The 16,896-nt window shown below is 42.9% G+C and overlaps 1 protein-coding gene across 1 annotated transcript in view; it reads left to right on the top strand.

Annotated features, from left to right (window-relative positions):
• The window catches only part of LOC126236597 (forkhead box protein K2), a 107,667-nt gene that overhangs the window by 23,609 nt on the left and 67,162 nt on the right, over positions 1–16,896 (top strand). Inside the window, exons 3-5 of the mRNA XM_049946021.1 lie at positions 7,018–7,182; positions 7,898–8,078; positions 10,565–10,711. Of these exons, the coding sequence (XP_049801978.1) occupies positions 7,018–7,182; positions 7,898–8,078; positions 10,565–10,711 (493 nt within the window). The remainder of the gene's footprint in view (positions 1–7,017; positions 7,183–7,897; positions 8,079–10,564; positions 10,712–16,896) is intronic.

Raw genomic sequence — 16,896 nt, 5'->3', positions numbered from 1 at the left:
AACACCATGGCAGGGAGGTGATCATTTACTGGGTACCTGGCCAAATCAGGATACAGGGAAACAACATGGCAGACAAAGCCACCGAGGAAGCATATCAGGAAGGTCCTGTCCAATGAAGTCCCATCCCATTGCACACCATCATCTCATTTTCTGACAGACGCATCACTTGTCAGTGGGAGACTGAATGGTTGCAGATGACAGAAAACGAACTGCGGTCACTCGAATCAACCACAAAGGCTTTGCAGACTTGCATGTCAGCCTCACTATTGAAGGGGATTCTGCTTGCAAGACTGTGCATCGGACATAGCCCTAACACATGGCTTCCTCCTCCGGTGGGAGCATCCTCCACTCTGTGAAGTTTGTGGCATGCCACTTTCAGTTAAGCATATTTTGGCAACATTTGTCCTATATACTGATATTAGGGCAGCCCTCAATCTTGATAGAGATCTGCCCACCATCCTCACAGATACTGATTCCAGTGTAGAGTGGTAAAATTTTGTGAATTGTCAGGCCTCATCCCTAAATTGGTGGAGAAAGGAGGCAGACTTTATACATTATAACCTGCTCCGCACGTGGGGATGGCCTTCATCCCCACCCATGAGATTGGTAAGCTGACTTTTCATCAGGGTGCTGATGACCACGATGTTGAGCGCCACTCATCTCAGATCACCAGCACCCACCCCCACCTCTCCCCTGCGGGCCTGGGGGTTAGAATAGGCCTGAGGTGTCCCTGCCTGTCGTAAGAGGCTACTAAAAGGAGTCTCACACCTTTCGGCCTTTGTGATGGTCCCCTGTAGGGTTTGACTCCATTTTCCAAAATTTTCCCGAAGAGCGAGCCAATTGGGGAAGAGTGCCTTACATGGTGCATTGTGTCCATCACGCATTGAGATCTTCAGCCCACTTTCTCGTTGTGGCATTGCAGTCCCGCTCATCCTCCATCTCTTGAGCGAGGACACCCTCCTGGGTGTGTTTTCCTCCACCCACTATACAGTGTTGTGTTCTGTGCCAACGATGACCATGGAATTCTTTGCACCTCATTTCCAGCATGGTAGACAGTCCATTGTGGTGGGGCCGCCATGTACCCTGTTGGTTGAAGCCCCCTGACTATACAGGTATCGCTCTGCTGATGCCTGCATCGTTAACTCCTCACGTATGCCAAGAATTAGATGCCCATCACCGTGGAGCATCGGGACTCCCGGCAATGGCCATCCTGCCAGGTGGTCTTTGCTGCGGCTAGGTGGCGCCCGTGGGGATGGCCCCTGGTTGGAGTGGGTGGCATCAGGGCCAATGATGCGTGATGAAGTGTACCACGTCATCACTTGCTGGTGATCAACTGCCAGCAGTCTCTAAGGGTCCCAAGTCTCAGTACAATGGAAGCAAGTATGATCCTAAATAATACCCCTCCCTGGCCACACTGTGGGAGGAATGCCAGGCTAAGCATGGCAGTGAACCTTATTCGCCCCAGTACCTCGTATGTGTGAGAGATGATGGGGACTCCTTTGTCTTGATGAAGCCTCAGTTTTTTGTACAGCATTTAGAGGACAAGTTTGGGGAGGTGGAGGGCTTGTCCAAAATGCGGTCAGGGTCAGTATTCATAAAAACGACATCCTCTGCCCAGTCACAGGCATTACTCACTTGTGACAAGCTGGTGGATGTTTCCGTTACCATCACAACTCATAAGAGCTTAAATGTGGTCTGGGGTATTATATTCCACAGGGACCATCTTTTGCAGTCTGACTAAGAGTTGCGCACCAACTTAGAACGACGAGGAGTTCATTTCTTCTGACGCGTCCTTTGGAGTCCGAGGGATAATCAGGTTCCCACTGGTGCCTTCATCTTGGCCTTCGAGGGTGACACGTTACCCAAGAAGGTCAAGGTATTGGTCTACCGCTGTGATAGTGAGCTATATATCCCTCTCCAAATGCGGTGTTTTAAGTGCTGGAAGTTCGCCCATATGACTTCCCACTGTACTTCCAGCATCACATGTCGAGATAGTGGACATCCATCCCATTCCCATACTCCCATGTGCCCCGCCTCCCATCGGTGTCAGCTGCGGAGAGCACCATTCCCTTCCTCACCAGACTGCAGGATTTTTCAATGAGAAAGGAAAATCATGAAATACAAGACCCTGGAGTGACTGGCCTAAACTGAGGTCAAGAGTAAATTTGAGCGCCTTCATCCTATGGCTACGACCTCCTGTTATGCCGCCGCTATGAGAGCAGGTGTAGCCCCATCAGTCTGTATGTTCCAGTTCTGGCTCTCAGAGCTGGAAGGCTACACCCGCCTCCTTGATGGTGGGGGGCACTTCCCTACCTCGGAAGCACTGTCGTCCCCCCCCCCCCTCCCCCCTCCTAACCGACAGGGACACCAGTCCCAACTTCTCAGAAGGAGAAGCGTAAGTCTTCTTCAGCTCCTCTCGCTAGGAAGGGGTCCCTTGGGTCACTCCCTTCCCAGGTTTCTGCTAGTGGGAAAGGTGTGAAACCCACCAGTGGCTGAAGAGCCCAAAAGCAACTGTTCGTAGGGCTTCATCATCATCCTCAGTCCCGGAGACTGAATCAGTGAAGCCCTCCCAGCCAGAGAAACCCAAGGATCAGTGAGAGAAATCCAGAAGGAAGACCCCCAAGACCAAGGAATCTGCAGTGGCACCCACACCACCGCTGCCTGCAAGCTCTGTGTCTGTGTCTGAGGATGAGGTGGAGATTCTAGCATCCGCTGTGGACCTAGATCTCGTCAGGCCCTCAGACGCAATGGATATAGCCTGTTGAGGAAACAAGTCAGTGGCAGCAGGTGACTGAGGTGTAGACTGACTCATTGAGTGTTTCACGCCTTCCCAGACTCACGATCACATCATCCTCCATTGGAATTGCGGCGGTTTTATCCACCACCTGGCTGAGCTACGGCAACTGTTAAGCTTTACACCTGCTTTCTGCATTGCACTCCAGGAAACTTGGTTCCCGGCAATTCGGACTCCTGCCTTCGCAGCTACAGGGGATATTACAAGAACCGTAGCAAATATAATAGCGTGTCAGGTGGAGTTTATGTTTATGTCCTGAACTCGGTATGTAGTGAACCTGTGCCCCTTCAAACTCCTCTTGAAGCTGTGGCTGTTAGGATACGGACGATTCAGAAAATAACTGTCTGCAATGTATATCTCCCTCCAGATGGTGCAGTGCCCCTGCACATATTGGCTGCCCTGATTGATCGACTCTCTAAACCTTTCCTACTTTTGGGAGATTTTAATGCCCCTAACCCCTTGTGGGGTAGCAGTCATGCTTGCTGGCCATGGCAAAGATGTCAAAAATTTACTGTCCCAACTCAACTCTGCCTCTTTAATACTGGGGCCAGATGGGCTCTAAACGAGGCAGCCTTCATCTCTGCTGTCACCGTTGAATCTCCCCCATGTGGTGCCATCAATGTTGTGATTGAGCAGGTCACTATATATCTGCAGTGGAAAATGCGATCCCTTGTTCTCTAGGGTGCCCACTGAGGCAATTAAAGAGCGTCAGTGAGCTCTACAGCGACTCAAGCGGCTCCCTTCCCTAGAGCACCTAACAGCCTTTAAACGGCTCCATGCCCGCGTTCGCCTGCTTATAAAACGGGGGAAACAGGAGTGTTGGGAGAGGTACGTGTCGACCATTGGGTGCCATACATCACCTTCCCAAGTCTGGACGAAGATCAGCCATCTTTTTGGGTAACAGATCCCATCAGGTTTCCCTGGTGTTAACATCAATGGCATGCTCTCTACCGATGCAAACGCGATTGCCGAGCACTATGCTCGAGCCTCTGCGTTGGAGAACTACTCCCCGGCCTTTTGCACCCTCAAACAGCGGATGGAAAGGAAAGTCCTCTCATTCACTACATGCCACAGTGAACCCTATAATGTCCCATTTACAGAGTGGGAGCTCCTCAGCGCCCTTGCACATTACCCCAACACAGCTCCTGGGCCGGATCGGATCCACAGTCAGATGATTAAACATCTCTCGTCTGATTACAAGCAATATCTCTTCGTGATCTTCAACTGAATCTGGTACGATGGCGTCTTTCCATCACAGTGGCAGGAGAGCACCATCATTCCGGTGTTAAAACCTGGTAAAAATCCGCTTGATGTGGATAACTGTTGGCCCATCAGCGTCACCAACGTTCTCTGTAAGCTGCTGGAACATATGGTGTATCAGCGATGGGGTTGGGTCGGGTCCTGGAGTCACGTGGCCTACTGACTTCATGTCAGGGCGGCTTCCACCAGGATCGCTCTAGCACTGATAATCTTGTGTCCCTCAAGTCTACCATCCGAACAGCCTTTTCCAAATGCCAACACCTGGTTGCCTTCTTTCTTGACTTGAGTAAAGCAAATCACACAACCTGGCGACATCATATCCTTTGCCACAGCATATGAGTGGGGTGTCCGGGGCCCACTCCCAATTTTTATCCAAAGCTTTCTGTTGCTCTGTCCAAGTCGGTGCCTCCCATAATTCCCCCTGTATTCAGGAGAATGGCGTTCCGCAGGGCTCCGTATTGAGTGTATCTCTATTTTTAGTGGCCATTAACAGCCTAGCAGCAGCTGTAGGGACGTCGGTCTCCCCTTCTCTGTATGCGGATGACTTCTGCACTTCATATTGCTCCTCCACTACTCGTGTTGCTGAGTGGCTCCTACAGGGAGCCATTCACGAGGCGCAGTCATTGGCTCTAGCCCACAGCTTCCAGTTTTCAGCCCTAAGTCGTGTGTCATGCACTTCTGTCGGCGTTGTACTGTTCATCCGGAACCTGAATTTTATCTTAATGATGATCCACTCACTGTAATGGAGACGTATTGGTTCTTAGGACTGGTTTTTGATGCCCGATTGACTTGGCTACCTCATATTCGTCAGCGTAAGTAGGAGTGCTTGGCAGTATTTCAGTGCTCTCCGCTGCCTGAGCAACACCAACTGGGGTGCAGATCACTCTATGCTGCTGCAGCTCTACAGAGCCCTTGTTCAATCCAGCCTTGACTATGGGAATCTGGTTTATGGTTCGCCCTCAGTGTTGCGTTTACTCAACCCAGTGCACCACTGTGGCATTCGCCTAGCGACAGGAGCTTTTAGAATGAGTGCAGTGACCAGTGTCCTGGTGGAGGCCAGAGTCCCTCCATTTCAGATCCAATGTGCACAACTGCTCGCCAGTTATGGTGCACACATTCGTAGTTCTCCTGAGCATCCGTATTACCGTCTCCTTTTCCCACCTGCCTCTGTTCCTCTCCTGCATCGGTGGCCCAGGTCAGTGCTCACAATTGCGGTTCGTATGCGATCCCTTCTCTCCGAACTGGAGTCCTTCCCTTTACCACCTCTACTTGAGGTCCATTCACGTACACCTCCATGGTGTACACCTCGGCTGAAGCTTCGTCTGGACCTTTTGCATGCTCCGCTGTCACTTCCTCTCAATTCTTGACATGTTCCGGGGCTCTGAAGTTGTTTACACTGATGGCTGATGGTAATGTTGACTTCGCCTATGTCCACAGAGGCCATATTGAACAACATTCCTGGCCCGTTGGCCACAGTGTATTCACTGCAAAGCTGGTAGCCATATCTCACACACTTCAGTACATCCGTTCCTGTCCTGGTGAATCGTTTCTTCTCTGTTCTGACTCCTTGAGCAGCTTACAAGCTTTCGACCAGTGCTACCCTCACCATCCTTTGGTAGCAAATATGCAGGAGTCCATCTCTGCTGTGGAACAGTCCAGTCGTTCTGTGGTGTTTGTGTGGACCCTGGGACACGTCGGAATCCCAGGTAATGAGCTTGCTGACAGGCTGGCCAAACAGGCTAGGTGGAAACCAATCCTGTAGATGGGCATCTCTGAAACTGACCTGTGTACTGTCTTACACTGCAAGGTTTTTTGGCTTTGGGAGACAGAGTGGCATAACAGTATGCACAACAAACTGGGTGTCATTAAGGAGACTGTGAATGTGTGGAAGTCTTCCCTGCGGGCTTCTCGCAGGGAATTGGTTGACCTTTGTCGGCTCCACATTAGCCATACGTGGCTCACACATAATTACCTCCTCTGTCGTGAAGATCCACCGCAGTGTCGCTGTGGCTCCCAAATGATAGTTGTCCACCTCTTGCTGGACTGCCCACTTCTAGCCGCTCTGCGGCGAACTTTTAACTTTCCTAGCACCCTACTTTCAGTGTTGGGTGACAATGCCTCAACAGCAGCTTTAGTTTTATGTTTTATTCGTGAGGGTGGGTTTTATCATTTGATCTGAGTTTTAGCGCATGTCCTTTGTCCCTCTGTGTCCTCCACCCTAGGGCTTTTAGGGTAGAGGTTTTAATGCTTTGTAGACTGGCTGGCTTCTCCTTTTTTATTCTCTTGGTCAGCCAGCCACGGTAATCTGCTTTCTCGTTTTTAGTCAATTTTCCCTGTATCTTGCGTCTCTCGGTTGTTTTCTTGTCCTGTTTTGTCCATTGTGGTGTTTGTTGTCCTTCTGTTGTTCTTCTGGTTCTTCCTTTCTCCTGTTATTGTGCCGTACGTCGTTTTAGTCTGTCTTCCCGCTGTACTTTCAGCATCACATGTCGAGATAGTGGACATCCATCCCATTCCCATACTCCATGTGCGCCGCCTCTCATCAGTGTCAGCTGCGGAGAGCACCATTCCCTTCCTCACCAGACTGCAGGATTTTACAGTGAGAAAGGAAAATCATGAAATACAAGACCCTGGAGTGACTGACCTACACTGAGGCCAAGAGGAAATTTGAGCGCCTTCATCCTGTGGCTACGACCTTCTCTTATGCCGCCACTATGAGAGCAGGTGTAGCCCCATCAGTCTGCAAGTTCCAACTGCAAGGTCGTCCATCCCTTATTCTATTGGGAACAAGGGATAGACGACCTTGCAGTTTGGTCCCTTCACAACTCACACACACACACACACACACACACACACACACACACAAAATAACTACCGAAATAATTAGAAAGCATTAGTTTATTGTTAGTACAATTGTCCTTGTAAATTGTGCAGGTAATGCATAATGGTTAATATTTTTATTTTAGTGCTGCCAACTCGTGCCCAGCTAGTCCCCGAGGAAGCCATGGAAAACGCAATATTAGTGCAGATCTTCAGATGGTGGCAGCGTATGCAGCAGCTGCTGTTGCTAGTAGTGGCCCACATTCAGTTGTTAATACGGTCACTGTCGCTACATCAAGCTGTGATGATAGGTAATAATGCAGAAGCACAATTACAGACTGTTTATTTAGGGCATACTGATCATAACATATTATTGTAATGAAATACAAGGAACCAAAGATAGATGAAGTCCTGACTCCAAATGTCAACTATGTGAAGACAATGGCCCATGAATAATCCATTTTGTATGTCTTCTTTTTTTCTTATCAATGATATATTTGCCAGGACCTGTAGTTAATATAGGAATAATCTGTTACAGAGTCACCATAATGTGTTCTGCTCACTGATAAGCATTTTTGCTAATATTGAAATGTTCAGATTTTAGAGTAAATATAAATAGTGAAATATTGGATTGTGAGTTGTACAGTGAATGTTTTTGGGTGATTAGGCGGCAATAATTCCACAAGATTTAGGAATTCCTTCTGAGAATGAAATGACAGATTTCAGAAAGAAAAAAAAACCACTGCAATGGAGGAATGATGACTTTGTAGAATAGAACCTTGATTGTATTGAGATTGTTTTATGAAACTGTTTTTTGTACTTCCTTCAGTGACATTGATTTGTATCTTATTAGTGTAGACGTTTTGTGGTCAGTTTTAATTGGGAAATACAGGCAGAGGTTCCCATTATCTTCAGTATCCTCTGGGAATAAAGACACATCAGTTGAAACATATAAATGATGGACCCATTACTAACTTTGGTTATAGCTGTTCTTCATAGTATGATAATGCATAATCTTTCTTTCAGGCCAGACAATGGTTCCTCTAGTCATAGTGGCCTTGCAGCCTTGACATCAAGCCCGGAAAATCAACACAGTTCTGGTGTGGACACCATGGGCAATGGCCACAAAGTGTACAGACAAGGTGGTCACAATGGCACAACTACATGTCCTCCACCAACTGTGGTCGAACCTTGCAGTCCACCAAAGGTTAAATATTTAAGATTCTTTTTAATATATTGAACAGGAAGGGAAGCAAAATTACGTCTACATAGCTAATAACAGTTCTTAAACTGCTCTCCCTCATCTATTTTAATAGCTTTTTCATTATCTTTGTCTGTTCAGCTTGTAACTTTGACATAAATTTAGTGTTTCAAGTGTCTGTTGAGAAAGTAAGTGAATAAAATACACTAGGTTAGGAAACTCTGTGAATTAAGATAACAATCAGCTTATGAAGTGTTTACTTTAGCAGTGTTTAGAGAGGGGTGAGAGATTTATCTGGAGCTTGTCTATGTCCATAGTATAGGTTGTAAAATTTTATTTTTGTAGAAAAATATAAATAAGTACACTATCTGTATCATACCTTTGAAATTCAGAGCAACATGTGAAATTTTGTCAGCTGACTGGAAGAAGATGGGTCATTATGGAAAGCGAGAAGATCGAAGTTAGGAAACCCATCTGATTTCCTGTTCTGCAATAGTAAATCTCTGAACAATTCATTTCTGAATGTATTTTTCTGTTAGAGGTACAGAAGACTATGTGGGTGCTACTAGAATTGCCAGCAATAGTAGTAGTAATGGTAGAAATAACAACAATAGAAAAAGAAGAAGAAGAAGAAGAAGAAGCAGAGGAAGAAGAGTGATTATTGTAAGGAATCAGAAGTATATCGTAGTTTTTATAGCTATTTGTTGTTTTCCTTTTAGTTAGCTGCAGATTTATGCCAGTTCATTTTTGTCAACAGCATCCCTTGACACTTGGTTGAGTTAATGTTGCATTACAGTTGCTATATCTTAAGCTCCTCTAAGTGTTATTTATTATCAAATGAGTACTTATATTGGTCTGAAGGGTTTAAAGCAAAATTTGGATGAAGTTAAAATTCCATAAACAAATTGTAGAGAAGAGAGCTGTAAACAATTAAAAGTATAACTAAATGGTATATTTATTTTGGATCTGCCACTGGGCAATGTTGCATAACTCTCACAATATTTCTTCGAGACAGCAGCTCACCACTGTCGGGTAGTTGTTGCTAGAAAGTAATCCACACTGACATTCTTCCTGTGGAGGCCTTGTTCGAAAGTCGCATATGCGCAACAGAGTTTATTTTAGATGGATGACAGTAACGTGTCCAAACCCCCCTACCAGGAACGAAAGTGTGACCTATCGTTGGAAATTGTTGCTTTCCTCTATATCTAATGACAGCAAGTGTGAACTCCAGGATTTACTTATTCAGAATCTTAAATCCCTTTTTATAACTTTATATACCATGTGAATATGTATTTATGTAATGTGATCTGGTGATCAATCCAGGAGCTGTAAATTGGACATTTTCTGTATAGTCATGTAACTAAATATGATAGTAAAGAGGCCTTTAGGCCTTTACACCAGAAGAAAATGTCAGCAGTTTTCTTCTGCTAGTTCCTTGTTTAGCATCTTGAGTGCAGCAAGCTGCGAACCAGTTTAAAATGTTCCTTCAAATTCTATGACATCTTGTAGTATTCCTGCAGAGTGGGTTCAGCAAGGCATAGGTTCTTATATGGTACATGTATGTATACTCAAGATTGTTATTATTATTATTATTATTATTATTATTGATGTTGTTGTTGTTATTATTATTAGACAGTGCATTGAAACTGTTAAGGTTGTTCATGAGTTTATCTCAGACAGCTCACACAGAACATTTTCAGTAGAAGGCCATATGTAGTTTTTTGTTAATTCGATCATAATTTTTCCAACTCTCAGTTTCATCCATGATACACACAAACACGTGTAATTTTTATCTGTTATTCATCAGGTCAGTGGTATGTGTAACATTATAGTTCCAAGTAAATTATTTTCAGTGTTGTAACAGTAGAAGTAGAAGTATGTACTTTAAAGAAAGCAAACCTGTACATAACTTTCAATAAAGAATGTCCTTTTCGTTGCTCATTCTTGAAGGCAGGAATACATTTGTTGATATTAAGCTATAAAATGATTTCTCATGAAAGCATAGCTAAATGTTTGTTGTACAATAGATACTGTAAACTTCACAGCTGCTGAGTGGAAGCAGCTCATACTTTGTTTGGTATAACTAACTTTAAAAAAATAAATTAAAAAAATTGGCTTGCCTTCTTGCTGTCCATAAGCATATATGTTTCAATAAATATCTTAATTTAATACTAAAGTGCAAATAGATAACTTTAGCTATAGTGTATGTATAACAGTAATATCCTATTTCATGTACCTGTATTTTAAGTATTCTCATTATCTTATTTGTTACTTTTAAATGTAAAATTCGTTTCACTATGTATCATTATAAATAGCTTATGCTGTGCGTGTTCTTCCAGTGACTTAAGTGTTACTTTCGTTTTAATAAAACTATAACATTTATTTGATAAAGTGAAACATCCTTGCAGTTTTGTTGTTTCATTTTGTAGATTATGTGTTACATAGTAAATGTGTCCAGAGTGTAATTTACAGTTTTTTGTGTTGTTTTCCAGGATGATACAAAACCACCATATTCATATGCCCAGCTAATTGTACAAGCCATTGCTTCAGCACCAGACAAGCAACTAACACTTAGTGGTATATATTCGTATATTACCAAAAACTATCCTTATTATCGCACAGCTGACAAAGGTTGGCAAGTGAGTATTTTCATCATGTCTTAATGCTCGCTTATATCATAAAATCTCAGGTTATTATTATTATTATTATTGTGTGTGTTTTTATACAGTGTGACTCCAGTGATATTAGTATTCATTGCAACACTTTTCTATTGTAATAGTACTGCTTTTGTTATTTATTATTGCTTTACTTCTATTCTGCAAAGTAATCTAAAAAGTAAAAATTTATGCCATAGAAATTGCTTAAAGTGTGCTGTTGGATTGTGGTAAAAATCACAATATCTTGTTAAATACAGGTGTATATTTTAAAGGTCAAAGAAATAATCATGGACACTCTGTACAACACAAGGAATATTGGTATCATTACTGTTCTTCCTCAATTGTCAGAACCTGGGGTAAAATGCACTCAATATCCATGACGTGCAGGGACTGGCTTACTGCTTGGAAGCACCAGCACTTGTGCAGGCAGACTGCCTAGCCATTATTTGAATACAACTGTGTGCATGTTATGCCTCAAGGCCACTTGTTTTCTTTTCTGGCGGGAGAGTTTGTTTTGATGATGGTGGGCTTCACTCGGTTGGCAGAGCTACTGGCAAGAGAGCCATTTATATCAACATCAAATGCATTTCACACCTTGGATATCCTGTGAGAGGGCAGTCATGGTGTTGCGACCTATGAATACTTTATTTCATATTGTAGGTCATAAAAAAATAAATATCTGTTAAGAGCCATGTTCCATTAGGTTTTTCAGTTGTAATTTGCAAATCCATGGTCTCATCTGCTGCATAAAGTCTGACAAGCAACCAGGTTGTAGTGTTTAGGTTTTTAACACTACTGCTATGTAGAAAATTTTCAAGGACAGAAAAGCAGCTATTTATGCCATTATGTGGAATGTTATTGGCACATCTTTGTCTGAGATATCTTAAAGGGCAGTACACATTAAGAAAACACTTTTTCATCTTTATTTCAGTTAAGTGATACATAACAAATTTTACAATGATGATGCCAGAAAGAACTCCTACCATTAAAAAAATAAAAGTCATGCAGAATGAGTTCTTGTGTAATTTCTCGCATAAGTGACTTTTGTATGGAAAAACCTGAAACGTAGAGAAACATGTTGCAATCAGGGCAACAGCAGCATGATTCTTTTCAGCTTGCTTTGCCAATAGACTTTAGTTTTCAAAACAAATTTTGCAAAATGGCATTGTGTACTGTTTCAACTCAGTTGCAGGAATTTTATCAGAAAAAATGTTGTCCTACAAGTCTGTTGCTGATAGTTGCACTAGAAACAGTTCATTGAGCCATTGTTATGCCGGTCAGGAAAAACCCTTCACCTATTTTTCAAGACTTCCCACTCAGATATTTCTCCCTCCAATTCAGAAAAATTCAATTCTTTCTCCAGAGTTTTAAAATTTTCTTACTCACTCAGCAAACATCACTTATTTGTGACAGAATTGCAGAAAAGATCAAAATCTAATGAGTATATGCAAAATTCCATGACAACGAAGTGCATAGTGGCTCAGTCAGTTGCAACAACAGCTTTTATGTTTGCTACTGCTTCTATGAAAGCATTTCTGTGAACTGACAAAAAAAAGGGCAACACTTGTCAACAGACACATAGTGAGACATCTATACGTTGTTCTCACACAAAACTATAGTCGAGATGGTGTAAGTAGATCCCTGACAGCTCGCAGCACTGTTGCCAGCATTCTGCTTTGGAGTGCTAATGGCTGCAGGTGAAAACAGTAGCCATCTACAGAGCTGAGACAACAATGAGGCATTGCCAGAGAAACATTTACAAAATCACAGTATGTTACTGATTGAGGTAGGTCCACAAAGCTGTCATACCCCCAGCCTGCTACAACTGTCCATGATCAATTTACTCTGACTCATACTGGAAAATCTCTGCTTTCACAAACAGACAAGTATTCAGTGTTGAAATATTGCAATACAACTGTGCATTCAAGTGGTTCATTTTTAGATGTCAGAGATGTAGGCATAATGGGGCAGGGGGAAAAAAAAAAAACAAACAACAACAACTTCAGCTAATGGTCTCCCTGTTGAGAAAGAACAAGTACTACAAAATCTAGTTGCTTTTGTAACTGCACTAGTGCAAGATTGTGTGTCAGCTGTCACATACTGTGTGTCGCAAGATATTTCATATCCTTAATAAACTTCACAGTGCAATCTAGATGTTATAGTTGACATTTTTTTGTTTTTTTTCTGCTTTATTGTGCCCTACATGAACCACCACGGGGTTCATGGTGTGAGTTCCTGTAGTCATGTCCTAGTTCATGAACCACGGGCAACGTGTGAGTGGCCAAGTAAGTGGTCCCAACAGTTGGGATACCAGTTACTTTGGAATAAGGCTGGGCATCTTGGACATATTCTGAGTCGTGGTCACCTTTGTGCTCATACGGCAAAGACTGCCAAATCCACCGGTTAGTCCCTCAACCGTTAGGGGTAAAACCCAATGGGACTCGGGGCAAGTAAGGCTAGCAACCTGCTTCCCCGGTACTTTAAATATGATGCTGGCAACAATCAGAGCAAAATGCCTCGGACCTTTGGAGGTGACGGAGTCCCACCTCTAACTGACAAACCAGGGACTCCTAAGATACAACTTGGCAAACAAATGGTAATGAGATGGGGAGCTATTAATATCAATGGGGGCTACTCTGGGAAGTAGGTAGAGCTGGCAGAGGCTGCAAGTAAGATGGGGCTGGACGTTTTAGCTGTTAGTGACATTCGGGTAAGGGGTGAGAAAGAAGAGGAAGTGAGAGAACACAAGGTCTACCTGTCAGGAGTCAAAGCAGGAATAGCACAATGGGGTGTAGGGCTTTACATCAGGAAAGAAATGGAACCCAGCGTAGTTGCAATAAGGTATGTAAACGAACGACTGATGTGCATAGATTTGACAGTGTCTAGCAAGAAAATTAGGATTGTGTCAGTATATTCGCATTGTGAAGGGACAGATCAAGATAAGATGGATAGTTTTTATGAGGCACTCAGTGATGTAGCTGTTAGAGTAAAGGACAAGGACAGTGTTCTGCTCATGGGTGATTTTAACGCCAGGATTGGAAATCGAACAGAAGGGTATGAAAAGGTTATGGGTAAATTTGGAGAGGATATGGAGGCCAACAGGAACGGGAAACAACTCTTGGATTTCTGTGCCAGTATGGGCTTAGTAATCACAAACTCCTTTTTTAAACATAAGAACATTCACCGGTATACTTGGGAAGGCAGGGGAACCAGATCTGTCATTGACTATATAATAACAGATCAGGAATTCAGAAAGACTGTGAGGGACACGTGTATTCAGGGGATTCTTTGATGACACTGATCATTATTTAATCTGCAGTGAAATTGGGATTGTGAGGCCGAAAGTGCAGGAGGTCAGGTCTATATGTAGGAGGATAAGAGTGGAGAAACTTCAGGATAAGGAAATCAGGCACAAGTACATAACAGCGATCTCAGAAAGGTACCAGTTAGTTGAATGTAGTCAATTACAGTCATTGGAAAAGGAATGGAAAAGGTACAGGGACACAGTACTAGAAGTGGCTAAAGAATGTCTTGGAACAATAGTGTGTAAAAGTAGGATGAAGCAAACAGCTTGGTGGAATGACACAGTCAAGGCAGCCTGTAAAAGGAAAAAGAAGGCGTATCAAAAATGGCTACATACTAGAACTCAGGTAGACAGAGAAAGTTATGTTGAAGAAAGAAACAAAGCCAAACAGATAATTGCAGCATCCAAGAAGAAATCTTGGGAAGACTTTGGAAACAGGTTGGAGACTATGGGTCAAGCTGCTGGAAAACCATTCTGGAGTGTAATTAGCAGTCTTCGAAAGGGAGGTAAGAAGGAAATGACTAGTATTTTGGACAGGTCAGGAAAACTGCTGGTGAATCCTGTTGATGCCTTGGACAGATGGAGGGAATATTTTGAAGAGTTGCTCAATGTAGGTGAAAATATGATCAGTAATGTTTCAGATTTCGAGGTAGAATGGGATAGGAATGATGATGGAAATAGGATCACATTTGAGGAAGTGGAGAAAATGGCTAATAGATTGCAGTGCAATAAAGTAGCTGGGGTGGATGAAATTAAGTCGAAACTCATCAAATACAGTGGAATGTCAGGTCTTAAATGGCTACACAGGATAATTGAAATGGCCTGGGAGTCAGGACAGGTTCCATCAGACTGGACAAAAGCAGTAATCACACCAATCTTTAAACATGGAAACAAAAAAGGTTGTAACAACTACAGAGGTATCTTTTTAATCAGCGTTGTGGGTAAAATCTTCTCGGGTATTGTTGAAAGGAAAGTGCGAGTATTAGTTGAGGACCAATTGGATGAAAATCAGTGTGGGTTTAGGCCTCTTAGAGGTTGTCAGGACCAGATCTTTAGCTTACGGTAAATAATGGAGAAGTGTTATGAGTGGAACAGGGAATTGTATCTATGCTTTATAGATCTAGAAAAGGCATATGACTGGGTTCCTAGGAGGATGTTATTGTCTGTTCTACGAGATTATGGAATAGGAGGCAAACTTTTGCAAGCAATTAAAGGTCTTTACATGGATAGTCAGGCAGCAGTTAGAGTTGACGGTAAATTGAGTTCATGGTTCAGAGTAGTTTCAGGGGTAAGACAAGGTTGCAACCTGTTTCCACTGTTGTTCATATTATTTATGGATCATATGTTGAAAACAATAGACTGGCTGGGTGAGATTAAGATATGTGAACACAAAATAAGCAGTCTTGCATATGCGGGTGACTTAGTTGTGATGGCAGATTCGATTGAAAGTTTGCAAAGTAATATTTCAGAGCTAGATCAGAAATGTAAGGACTATAGTATGAAGATTAGCATCTCCAAAACGAAAGTAATGTCAGTGGGAAAGAAATATAAATGGATTGAGTGCCAAATAGGTGGAACAAAGTTAGAACAGGTGGACGGTTTCAAGTACTTAGGATGCATATTCTCACAGGATGACAACATAGTGAAAGAACTGGAAGCGAGGTGTAGCAAAGCTAATGCAGTGAGCGCTCAGCTACGTTCTACTCTCTTCTGCAAGAAGGAAGTCAGTACCAAGACTAAGTTATCTGTGCACCATTCAATCTTTCGACCATCTTTGTTGTATGGGAGCGAAAGCTGGATGGATTCAGGTTACCTTATCAACGAGGTTGAGGTTATGAATATGAAAGTAGCTAGGATGATTGCAGGTACTAGTAGATGGAAACAATGGCAGGAGGGTGTCCACAATGAGGAAATCAAAGAAAAACTGGAAATGAACTCTATAGATGTAGCAGTCAGGGCGAACAGGCTTAGATGGTGGGGTCATGTTACACGCATGGGAGAAGCAAGGTTACCCAAGAGACTCGTGGGTTCAGCAGTAGAGGGTAGGAGGAGTCAGGGCAGACCAAGGAGAAGGTACCTGGATTCGGTTAACAATGATTTTGAAGTAATAGGTTTAACATCAGAAGAGGCACCAATGTTAGCACTGAATAGGGGTTTGTGGAGGAATTTTATAAGGGGGCTATGCTCCAGACTGAACGCGGAAAGGCATAATCATTCTTAAATGATGATGATGATGTGTCGTACAAATGTCATTAGTTGTGGTCAGTTAAGTGTTATGTGTCAACCTTTGAGCTTATTTTGAAGCATTTTAATCATTGAATAGGCCAAATAGAGCTTGCAATTATATTTTTACCAGTTCTGTTGGTATAAAGAGAGTTCTTGGCTGAGAAACGTTAAAGATTGTTTAACCCAAATTGAATACTGAAAACCACATCGTAAATAAACTTATTAGTAATAGTATGTCTTCATTAATGTTATCATATTTGGGGAAATAGTCTCTTAGTTTTCCACTAAAAGTGGTGTCGTTCTACTCAGGATGGATACACAGTTTTTCTTGAGTGAACATAACATATAACTTTTGTGTCACCGGACGCAAGCTGGAAAGTGCAGTATTGTGCTATGGCGGACATACACAGGGTGTATACGACCCGGGACAACCAGGAGATCTGGGAAAAACCCGGGATTTTTTTCATCTGGGAGAAAACCGGGAAAAACCCGGAAATTTTTCATTGTTTTGGTTGTCAGTTAAATTTTTGTAATTTTGACTGGTAAGAACCGTTACTCTAACAGAGGATATTACTGTATCCTGCTACTGCAGATAATACTGCAGCAATAAAATATGAACGAGATTAAAAATGAAAAT

This window comes from Schistocerca nitens, chromosome 2 (genome assembly GCF_023898315.1).
Source record: "Schistocerca nitens isolate TAMUIC-IGC-003100 chromosome 2, iqSchNite1.1, whole genome shotgun sequence".
NCBI classification, from domain to species: Eukaryota; Metazoa; Arthropoda; class Insecta; order Orthoptera; family Acrididae; genus Schistocerca; species Schistocerca nitens.
The sequence above is the reverse complement of the archived record's forward strand: the minus strand, read 5'-3'. Positions and strand labels throughout refer to the sequence as shown.